Source organism: Triticum aestivum, chromosome 2B (genome assembly GCF_018294505.1).
Source record: "Triticum aestivum cultivar Chinese Spring chromosome 2B, IWGSC CS RefSeq v2.1, whole genome shotgun sequence".
NCBI classification, from domain to species: domain Eukaryota; kingdom Viridiplantae; phylum Streptophyta; class Magnoliopsida; order Poales; family Poaceae; genus Triticum; species Triticum aestivum.
Window position 1 is genome coordinate 235034108 of NC_057798.1, and position 11355 is coordinate 235045462.

General features: G+C 42.9%; 2 protein-coding genes across 2 annotated transcripts; one reads left to right on the forward strand and one right to left on the reverse strand.

The window, feature by feature from the left end:
- Window positions 1-32: 32 nt before the first annotated feature.
- On the forward strand, window positions 33-4856 carry LOC123044538 (ADP-ribosylation factor GTPase-activating protein AGD5; the record flags this gene model as incomplete). The annotated part of the gene is given in 11 exon segments (XM_044467300.1): window positions 33-132; window positions 974-1032; window positions 1531-1621; window positions 2185-2239; window positions 2336-2426; window positions 2514-2712; window positions 3090-3327; window positions 3481-3659; window positions 3764-4036; window positions 4128-4183; window positions 4380-4856. Coding segments are annotated over 11 exon segments (1428 nt in total). The 3' UTR covers window positions 4516-4856.
- Window positions 4857-5806: 950 nt separating this feature from the next.
- On the reverse strand, window positions 5807-11335 carry LOC123044539 (elongator complex protein 1; the record flags this gene model as incomplete). The annotated part of the gene is given in 6 exon segments (XM_044467301.1): window positions 5807-6194; window positions 6308-6626; window positions 6746-6844; window positions 6943-10025; window positions 10415-10729; window positions 11051-11335. Coding segments are annotated over 5 exon segments (3975 nt in total). The 3' UTR covers window positions 5807-6194; window positions 6308-6310.
- Window positions 11336-11355: the final 20 nt, after the last annotated feature.

Below are 11355 nucleotides of genomic sequence, written 5' to 3' on the forward strand. Positions count from 1 at the left end.
AACAGGGAGGAGAGAGAGGGGGGGAGCCTGAGCCCGAATCCCTGCGATCCCCCTCCCGGTCGGAGGATCCGGCGATCAGCCATGAACGAGAAGGCCTCCGTCTCCAAGGAGCTCAACGCCAGGCACAAGAAGGTCCGTCTCGTCGCCACTGTTTCCCCCTCCCCCTCTCGACACCACCATCATTAGATCGGAGCCACACGCCGCTGCTTCGAATGGACCGGGAATCAAAAGAGAGCCGACGGGACGCGCAGCTCCTCTTTTCAGGCGGGTTTCGGGATCCGCGCCGGCGTGGATCTGCAATCGATTTTGCGATTCCTGACAAGGAGCAGATCCGAGCTTCGCTTCGCCGCGCTCCGATGACTGGGATATCGAGGAACGGGACGCGGTTGCTGGTTTTGCGTTAGGTAGCTCCGTCAGACGGCCTCGTCCAAGTCAGTTGACAGATGGGAATCGCCATTCGGCAGTTTGATTGTAGATTTCATCGCCCCGTTACGGATTTCTGTCTCCTGGGTGGGATTACAGAGAAGGCGCAATGCTTGCTCATACGCTGCTTCATAGTATCTGCTGCTCATATACCTTGGGGCACAAAACATTGAGTAATACCCTCCCGTTCGATAGAGTAGGAGCATTCTATTATGTATGTCTACGGTGCAGTAGTACTCTAATATGTTAGTATGTCTACGGTGCCGAATAAGGGCAAGCATGACGTAGATTCCAATCAAATACCACTTCAATTTTGTGCCTCCTATATTTGCGGAGCGTATATCGTGGAACAGAAGGGTTATAACATTGTGTAAGCAATCTCACCGTCTATCAATCTCACCGGCTATCTTTGATGTCACGTGAGCCAAAAGGAAGCGACAGCATATGTGCTTGTTATGTTGCAATCACACTCTTCTGTTATGCATGTTACTCACGTTTGTCGCATAGCGTTTATGACCCATTGCCATTCTTCGTCTACATTTATTTCCAGATATTGGAAGGCCTTCTGCGGTTGCCGGAGAACAGAGAATGTGCAGACTGCAAGTCAAAGTGAGTGGTCCTATGCAATTGGTTGTTTTTAACGTATCTATTGATGGGTCGGACAAAATTTATGTTACCGATAGATTTGACATGACCTATTTTGGTAGGCAGCTGTTTGATTCATGAATTGGACATTTCAGTGGTCAGTTCCATTTGCTGATCTGTGTTATGTTATACAGTTAATGCTATAGTAGTTATTTTATGCCTTACCTTGTGTTTCAAGATTTAATATTTTAACTTTGGCCTTTATTATGCACGCGGGAATAGATTTATCACGTGGATGTATCATTAGTGCTTGTATCTAGACATGTGACAACTGCAATCTGTGGAGAAAGATGTTGAAATGACATCAGTTATAGTTACCTTTTAGGCTAGTCTTTTCCCTCTATCTCCATTCACACGTGCAGATGCTTTGAGTTCCATTTCTATGCATTCGTTGTGGATCAACACTTACGCTCACAATTCTTGTTCTACTCAACAATTGCTAACACTTTGCCCATGCTGCAGGGGTCCTCGATGGGCAAGTGTCAATCTTGGGATCTTCGTATGCATGCAGTGTTCTGGAATTCATAGAAGCCTTGGGGTACACATATCAAAGGTCAGTGACTAATCATTTGCATCGTTTTTCCGACTCCACCCTCGCTGGAAAAGCTTTGTCCTTCATTGAGTTGTTCCGACAAAACTTAGTAGAAGCCACAATGGTGATGTCTGGCTTGAGGTGAAGAACTTTCAGGACAATCTGAGCATGCTAAGGGTTCTTTATCAAACGTTTTAAACTCATTGCCTGCTAATAGGTAAATGGAGTTGATGTAAATGTATCATAATACAACCCAATAAAGTGGTCATCATGTGCTACAACTCAGTTTCAGTGGATTAGCTTAGCCCCATCATACCACATTTTGTAGGCCATTCTCTTTTTTCTTTGATTTTGAGCATTAATATGCTTATGTTTCTTTAGGTTATTATTTCCTTTACTTTGGTCTTGTGGCATTTCAGTACAATTTTGTTGAGCAGAAACCAAGTGTACTTACCAGGAGAGAATTCAATTCTTTACATCATATGTTTTCTTCCTTTCATCTTGTCTACTGTATTATGTACATTTAAGAGATTAGGCAGCATTAATTTTTTTTCATTCTTACAAAACATTTCTTCCTGATGCAGGTAAGGTCTGCTACTCTGGATACATGGTTGCCAGAGCAAGTTGCATTTATTCAATGTATGGATTACTCTCTCCTGGAGTTTCTAAATGCAAATTTTCGTTAACAAAACTATGATTTCACTTGACACGATAATTGTATTCATGTTCTTGCAGCAATGGGAAATGAAAAGGCAAATGGCTATTGGGAAGCAGAGCTGCCCCCTAATTATGACAGGGTTGGGATAGAGAACTTCATCCGTGCAAAGTATGATTATTCCTGCTCTTTCTATCTAGTGTAACGTGTTCTCTGTACTTTTCAAATAATGTAAGTAACACCATGTCTGAAATATAGATACGAGGACAAGAGGTGGATACCGAGGAATGGAACATCAAAACTGCCCTCTAGTGCTCGAGATGAGAAGAGCTCTGGATCTCAGGCCAGTCATGCTAACAGGGGTGGGCACGCTCAAAAACCTTCATTTGAGCAACACCGTGTTTCACCAGCTGCTACGAAAAGAACTGTTCCAGTGGCTTCTAGGATGCACACGCAGGTAACTCTTTTGTACTACCACAAGCTTTTAGTATGCAACTATTAATTCGTTGGCACCTGGCCTTGATGGCCCTTGTATTTTTTTTTCTAATGATGAAATGTTAACAATTCATGTTGCAAAATTCTTGTTACTATGCATGTTTAAAAAAATCTGGGTTATTATCTGTTGCAAGTTTCTTAACTAATATCAACCGTCTAAATATGTAATCTTAAATGAAGAAAGACCTGTAAGCTCTTATATAGGGTTTGTTATATGCATTTGATCACATCTACTTTAAGTAATCTCGGGGTCTCTGCTTAGTTTTTTTTTTATTCACTGTATCCTATTGAACAAAATTTTCTTCTGCTGATAACCTTGATTTTTGATCTGGAATATAGGCATCACCTCAGCCAAAAGCAGAACTACCAGTTCCCAAGGTTGCTTCGCCTCCTCAGCCAGCAAAATCTCCTGCTAAAGTTGATGTGACACCCCCAAAAGTTCATCAGCCATCGGTTGCACCCCCTCCTAAAGTTGACTATGCCATTGACCTCTTTAACATGTTATCGATGGACGGAACAACTGAGAAAGAACCAGTGTCATCTTCCAACGACGATAATGCTTGGGATGGCTTCCAGTGTAAGCTCTTACGAGTAATATTTTGAATGAGAAACTATTCTCTTGTCACGAGCACTGCATCATGTTTATTTTGTACACTTAGTGGAGATACCATGTTTTTGGATTGCCATGTCAATTTGTTTTGCATTCCTCATGGATATTAAAATTATTCAGCTGCAGAACCAGCACCTAACTCCGAGAAAAAGGATACTGCTAAGCCAGTAGAAAGTAAGGCCCAGTCTACAACGGGAATCGAAGACTTATTTAAAGACTCGCCAGCTGTGGCAGCGTCTTCAGCTCCAGTTGCTTCCAAATCAAACCCACAGACAGATATCATGAGTCTGTTTGAGAAGGTCAGCACAAGCACTCCTCGCACTACTTATATGTTTATTTGAAATGGCTCTGACCACAAGAGCACATGTAGGCTCTACCTAAAGAAATACTTGTTTTTTTGCAGTCGAATATGGTATCACCATTTGCTATCCATCAGCAGCAGCTTGCTTTTATGACCCAGCAACAAGCTTTACTGATGGCTGCTCTTAAATCTGGAAATGCACCCCAAATGGTTCCGGGGAATGCACCCCAAATGGTTCCCGGGAATGCCAGTGTGCTAAATGCTAATGGTTCTAATGCCCCTAATGGAAGCTTGCCTTCCCATAGCTGGCCTAATCTAGGTTATCAGAACCCTGCATCTATTCCAGCAGCAGCACCACAAAATGGTGTCGCCAAGGTGACGACTTGTGGATAATATTTAGATACGTGCATTCGAATGTTAGTTATATTGATTGTTTCATCTCTCTCTCTGGTCTACTGTTCGGCAGGCTGGGAACAACAATCAGGACTTCTTTTCTGGGAACTTCGGTTTTGGTTCGCCCGGGTAAGTTTTGTTATCTTTATAGGTTTGTTGCTACTTCAGCAATACTCCCTCCGTCCTGAAGTAAGTGTCTCAACTTTGTACCAGCTTTAGTATAAAATTGTACTAAAGTTAAGACACTTATTTTTAGACGAAGGGAGTACTAGATATGAAAACAGATTTTACATTTTGTTTTCTGATGCCATCTGTGGGTGTGCAGCATGCCAGCAAATGGGTCCACAACCGCAGGTGCTAACAAGAGCGCATCCACCCCTACCTCTTCTACCCTGCCCTCTCAATCAGGCAAAGAGTACGATTTTTCCTCATTAACGCAAGGAATGTTCTCGAAGCGATGAATGGCTTGAAATACTTGGAGATGGATGAGGCCTCCATTGGGCGCAGATTTAGGGAGAACGTTGGGGGGCGCTTGTACACTGTTTTACCGAGGCAGCTTTGCCAGTTGTGGATACATAGTTACATCACCTTGTGGGTCAACAAGTGCGGATATGGCAGAAAACTGCTCATGTTGTTTCCTACAGCTGAATAGTCTCATTGTTACAGTGATGCCAAAGAACTTAAAACAGAGGATTCCCTTGTGGGCCTGTTGAACTTTTCTCTTGTTCAGGGTGTAGTTGCAATACCACATATCGATTACTTTGTATTGTACGCCAATAATTTTATTCTGTTGTGTTCCATATATGTGATTGTATTGCTGTGACTTGCCCGTTGTTTGCACCGAACGCTTGTTTATTGGTATCCTTTGATGGGTTTGTCTAGTTATTGCACATCTAAGTGACTCGGTCAAACATAAAAGACAAAAGGAAAAGAAAAAAAGATTACACCTGCACAATCTTTTGCATAAGATCAATGACATAAGAAGTACTTCCTCCGTCCCATAATATAAGATTGTTTCTCAAGCTATGTTAGTTTGAAAAGATCTTATATTGTGGGATGCAAGGAGTAGCATATGTGATAACATAGTTTGAAAAATAATCTTATATTGTGGGAAGTAGCATACTCCCTCCATCCTTAAAAGAGTGTACTTTTAATTTTGTTGAGAAGTCAAACTTTTTTTAATATTTAATTGTATTTATACAATAATACACCAACATTTATGCCATCAAATTAGTAGAGTTTGATGGGGTGTTGCCATGGTCTGATTCGATTAACGTTAATGGTATCACCTTTGGCGAGCCATTAGAGATCTGCAAAGCTGCATACCAGCAATGGAGCCGTGTCGAGTTTGGGTGAGGAGGTGATCATCATTTTTCCTTTGGTGACTACTATGGTGGCGCCAGAGGAGGTGTCAAGTTCAGACTTCAGAGTATTTTCGATCGCGTACGTGACTCGTACTATGATCCTTATGATATAAACAAGACACATATTATCATACAAAAGAAAAATTAATAGCGTTATATTCATGATAAAATATATTTTCATCATATACCTATTTGGTTTCACAAACATTGATATATTTTTGTATAAACTCGGTTAAACTTTGAGATAGTTTATTTGCATGTAAACTTTGAAATAGTTTAACCCTCCAACAAAGTACACTTTTCCAAAGACGGAAGGAATATGTGAATACCACCGTGAAAATATATCAGCATTTACTACGTGCTGATGTACCTTAAGAGAAGTAGCATATGTGAATACCCCCGTGAAAATACATCAGCATTTACTACGTATTGAAATGTACTGTATTACATTTCAGCAATATTCATGACATGCTTCATTTCCGCCAAAAATAATCAACTGTTGGTACACAAACAAATAGACCACTATACTTGTGATGGACCGATGGCATGAACTTTGATATCCACGATACATGATACAACTACAAAATTGCTGAAACATGTTGGGACGTAACGATCCGCCCGATACATGATACAACTACAAAATTGCTGAAACATGTTGGACGTAACGATCCGCCAGACAGAGACATGCTGTACTGCAAACATCAACGCAGCAATTGGGCACCAGAAGCGCTGCCCTGGCCAACCTCCCGGGTCCCAACAGCAACACGCCGGCAAACCTGAAGCAATATTTCAAAAATCACACCGCCGTTGTTGATCCGTTCCAAGTACCAGTACTATTTCATTCCAAAATGGAGTTGCAAACTTGCAATCAGGGAAGTGGAGGGCATACCAGTCAAGGCGGCGACAGAGCATTGATTCGCCAGGAGGTTTCACCAGCGACAGGCTGATGTGCTCTCAGCATTTTCGTGTAATGCTCAAGGGTATGCGCATTCTCGTCCATCTTGTCGGTAGACATTGTATCCTCCGCCAGCTTCACTGCGGCCATCTGCGATACCTCAAAATTATCTCCAGCCAGCTGCACCTGACGGGCGATATCTTCTTTTCCCAGCTGTGTTAGAACCACAAGCAGGCTTCTAAGCTCTTTTTGCGCACCAGTGGCCAGAGACATCCCCTTGAGATGCTCCACAAGTGCCATCTCCTCCCCAGGACTGCAGAAACAGTGCTTCTAGTGAGTCGACAAGATAAACAGACAAACAAGCGGAAACAGTACAAAACGGAGCTTCGAGTGCAATAATCTGATAACCGGAAAAAAAACCAAGTCACCTACCTTCCAGCTCGTATCTTGCCAGCTTTCTTTTGACGCCTTGACCCTCGTGACTTGCTGGCGCTGCTAGATATGACAGAAGCGCTCGATTCCTTTGTTGACCTGTCCACACAACATTTGGAAATCACATTAAATAAGGAAGATGAAATTGGAACATTAAGCACAAGGACTTGGGAACTTAAAACAGCAGAATAACAAACCTCGTCGTGTATGCACTCATTTCGCTGAAGCTAGAGCTGACTTCTGAAATGTTGTCGTCTTCGACATCCATAAATCGGTCCTCTGACTGTAGTTTAGCCGCGAGAGATAATCTCCTCTGCCGCACAGCCACGTAGCGTGCTAGATATTTACCCACCTTCAGCAATCCTTCCTGATACTCAGATATCAGCAATGCAGCGCACTCCAGAGCTGCATCTTTAACAGTATCAACAAGATCCTGCCTGCTGTGCATATAAGCCACTCTAAGAGCCTCTTCCCATTCTCTTGCCATGATGTAGCAGCCTACACCTCTATCAACATCTGAACAATACTCCAGTGCGATCTTGGCGGCATCTCCTGGCTTCCCGAGTGCTTGGAACTCATCACATAGCTCCTGTGCTAGTTGAAGAATTTCTTCCTTTGTGAACTTCAGAAGGCCTGTAACAGTGAACACACCTCTCCAGTCCCCACAGGCATGATAAGCTTTCAAAGATTTCTGATATGATGAGCAGCATTGATAAGTTACTGCAGCTTCTCCAAAGCATTTCTCTTCAAAAAGATGGTCACCCCATGCCTCAAGAATTTGATGTCTTTTATCTGGGTCACTAAATAACTGGAGGCCCAGTGGAAACAGCTGAGGGTTAGAATTAAGGAGTTCCATGCAGTCCGCATGATACTCATTACCAGCAGACACAATGTTTCTGAGAGCACTCTCATATCTTGCAAGTTTCAAATCTATTGTGTACCTCATAATAGCAGGAGGTAGGCATTCAAGACCCTTAAGAAAAGGAAGGAACTCCTTTGGATCTTTTTGGGAATTTAAAGCAACTATAGCAGCAAGATTCAGATCATACAGTCCCAAAGCAGCATTAAAAACAGCTTCTGGTTCTGTTAACCAAAGCAAGTGCTTCAAAGACTCTTCAGCAGATGGGTAAAGCTTCCGTCGGCCATCATCAACCCCATGAAGTTCCAGTTCTCGAATGACTTTAATTCTATTCAATGCTTCTTCCAACAATGGAGGTTCGCTACGCGCCAAAGTGGTCAGTATGCACAGTTCTCTTGATGAGCTTTCTTCTATTTGTTCCTCAAGGGCTTTTCTGATTGCCATCAGTACAGATGTTACTTTGTTCTCTGACAAGACGCCATGCAGATTTTCACTATCCATTGAGCTCGAGCACTGCTCAGGGAATGATATGTACGCCTCATACAATTTGCAGCTGACATTCTCATTCTTAATTGAGCAAACAAATTCAGTGATGTGGCTAAGGTTATTGACTTCTTTAACAAAATCTGCTGCTGACTTGATAAAAGCTTTCCATCCACAATAATCAACCAACATATTGAAATCTATTCGATGGCGTCTTACCATGTCCATTGCATCTTTGAAACGCCTCTGGACCAGTGCCTGAACAATTGCAACAAGGACCAGCTTTCTAGGGTACATACACTCTAAGTTACCACGGGTTGTTTGAATTATGACAGCCGCTTCATCACCATGGAGAACACCAATCAATTTTGCTCCTTTTTCCCAAACAGTGATATGCTCTTTGCTTGGCTTTGCTCGAGGATGGTTGTTAACATGGCTATCAATTGTCACTTGGCCGTTTTTTAGGAAAATCTCATTGATGTCCACAATGAACAAAAGATCCTGCTTAGTAGTCACAAGCAAGTGGGTCACAACCTGCTCAGTAGCTCCATAAGAACTGGAATAGAATGTGAAGCTGCTGCAGTTGTTGCTCAATAACCTTTTGCCCAGGTGCAGCTTACTGCTGTCATCAAGTCCAAGCAGAAGGGTTCGAACCACACCATTTTCATGGCATGGAACGGCAGTCATTGAAGGACATGATGTTGGAAAATCATAATCAGGACAAAGTTCACCGCTTTGTATAGGTGCAGTCATTCTCAACTCTGAACAGTATTCAACAATCTTTCCTCCACTTAACTGGATAAAGGCTGAACCTCCTTTTGCTGGGTTTCGGGAGACTCCAATAACAGGACCCTCCAGAGGCATTCTCTTTGATACTCTAGCTTGCCAACCAGATGAACTCACTGAACCTGGCAAACAGTCTTCAGAACATACAAGTTTAATCTCATTGACAGAGAACAGCGAATCATGTTTTTCTTCTAAGTTACCAGCTTCACTGGACTTCATAGGTGTTGAAGAACAGTAATCACTGCAGCGACAGATACCAATTAAGGTACGTGTATCTATCCATGTGAGGTGCATAGAGTTATTCAAACTGAAGTCACAATGGCAAGGGTCAACAGTTATCCCATTGCCTTCAAACTCTTCCCATTTATCTGCTGCCGGAAGTTCCACAACACATAAGCTGCCATTTGAAAGATAAGCAGTCAAATGGTTCTTTGAGTTCTTGGATACAAAACAAACCTCATTCACGGTACAAGGAAATGCAAGATAGAACAGAGACATAGGGGGTGGCATGAGGCCCAAATGGAGCGGAGTTATAAGGATACGAGGGCCATCAATAACTAATGCAACTGAAGTTTCACTGACAGCAGTAGTCCATGCAAAACTGTGCGCAATGACCTCACCTCCCAGTGTCCAACAAATGAGATGCAGCGGTTTTGTCGGGTCCCAAGAGAACTTCACCCCCTCTTTCTTTGTGTAGCGCAGTTCTTGTTTCAAATACCAGTGATTGTTGCTGCAGGACCATATTTTAATAACATCATACTGGCCACAAGAAACTAGGGCAGCTAGGAGTTCAGAGTTGCAGTTCCATTTTAATGCTTGGATGACAACCTCTGTTGGTTCTTCAATAGAAAAGTGGCTTCTTTCTAAGCCATTCTTCTCATAGAAGACAATGAGAGGGCACTTTCCCTCTGTTCTCCTGTCATGGGCAGTGACAACCTTTGCTCCGCTCGGCATCCAGTCTAGTGATTGTCCCATGAAATTCTTCGTGTCTGAAGAAGAATGAACCTTTCCAGATTCACGTTCCCAAATAGTAAGCCTTTTGGGGTTACCATCAAAGCCCCCAAGGGTAGCAAAATGTTTTCCATCGCCCCTCCAAGAGACACAACTTTGGATCTGACCATCAGAACTATTGATCTCGCATGCAGAAGCACTCTGGGAACAATCATGTTAGAATGGAGAAGACATAAAATCACTTTTTTATATATATTATAACATTCATCGTAGCAACATGCAATGACTAAAATTTAAGCAGTAGATAATATATACTACACTCCTACTCCATGCAGATCAACATGAGATGTGTTCTAACAGTAATGAATTAAATGCAGTGTGTTTTAAGACTTGAAAGGGCACTGGGATCTGGCACTAGAAAATCCTCTTGCAATATGTTTCCCCAACTAACACCATTCTACCATGAGACCTACTAAAACAAACACACTAAAAAACCACACCACATTGCTCTACTGGGTCCAATCCCTGCATCCATTATAATAACACTGAATATACCATATCTTTAGTTAGATCAGAGATACAAAACTTACTTGAGGGTCAATAGAAGTCTCAAACAGCACTTCCCAATCATGTGTCATGACGAGCAGTTGCCCCAATCCGGTTGTTACAGAGAGAAGGGCACCATCAGGACTAGATGCAATGGTCTTGACACCACCCTCCAATCTTCCTACAACTTCGGTTGTTCTTTCCTCCACATTATACAATAAGAGACACCCGTCCGCTGAACCAAGGAGTAGAGACTCCTTCTCCATTAGATAATCCATGGCAACTATGAAATCTCCAGGCTCAAGAAGAACCTCCTCCACATCTGAATCTAGAGTGGTTTTACTCCATTGCAGAGGTTGCTGTGGAAAAGAAAGTATGGCAATCAATAAGACAGGAATACATGCTCTCAACATACAAACACATTTCTATTGAAAGATCTTTTCATACATACTGACGAGTTTTTTAAAATGAAATATACTAATGAACTAGTGTAGCATTACCATGGTCAATTGAATATGAACTCTATTTGAAGTGTAAACAAAAGCAACAACAAAGCCTTTAGTCCCAAACAAGTTGGGGTAGGCTAGAGGTGATTTGAAGTGTAAACACTTCCCAAAATTTAAGCAGGAACCGGCAGTCGCAATAGAATGAAATGGAATTCATGAGTTGAGGATCCGTACCTGGGTGGAGGCGAGGAGATTAACGGAATAGAGGAAGTTGGCGGAGGAGACGAAGAAGGCACGGTGGCGCTCGGCGTCGATGGCGGATACGACAAGGGTCTCGCCGTCGAGATGGAGCTGGAGCTCCTGCACGATCCTGGTCACAAGCTTCAGATTCTTCATATCGCCGCCTTTCCCCTTAAGTCGCCCGCGGCGGCGCCGAACGAGGACGGTGAGGACAAGGGGCCTCCGGTCGCGGCAAAGGGCGTCGGCAAACGAGGGCGGCGATCTTGGTCGGGAGGGGGATATGGTGCGGGGACACGAGG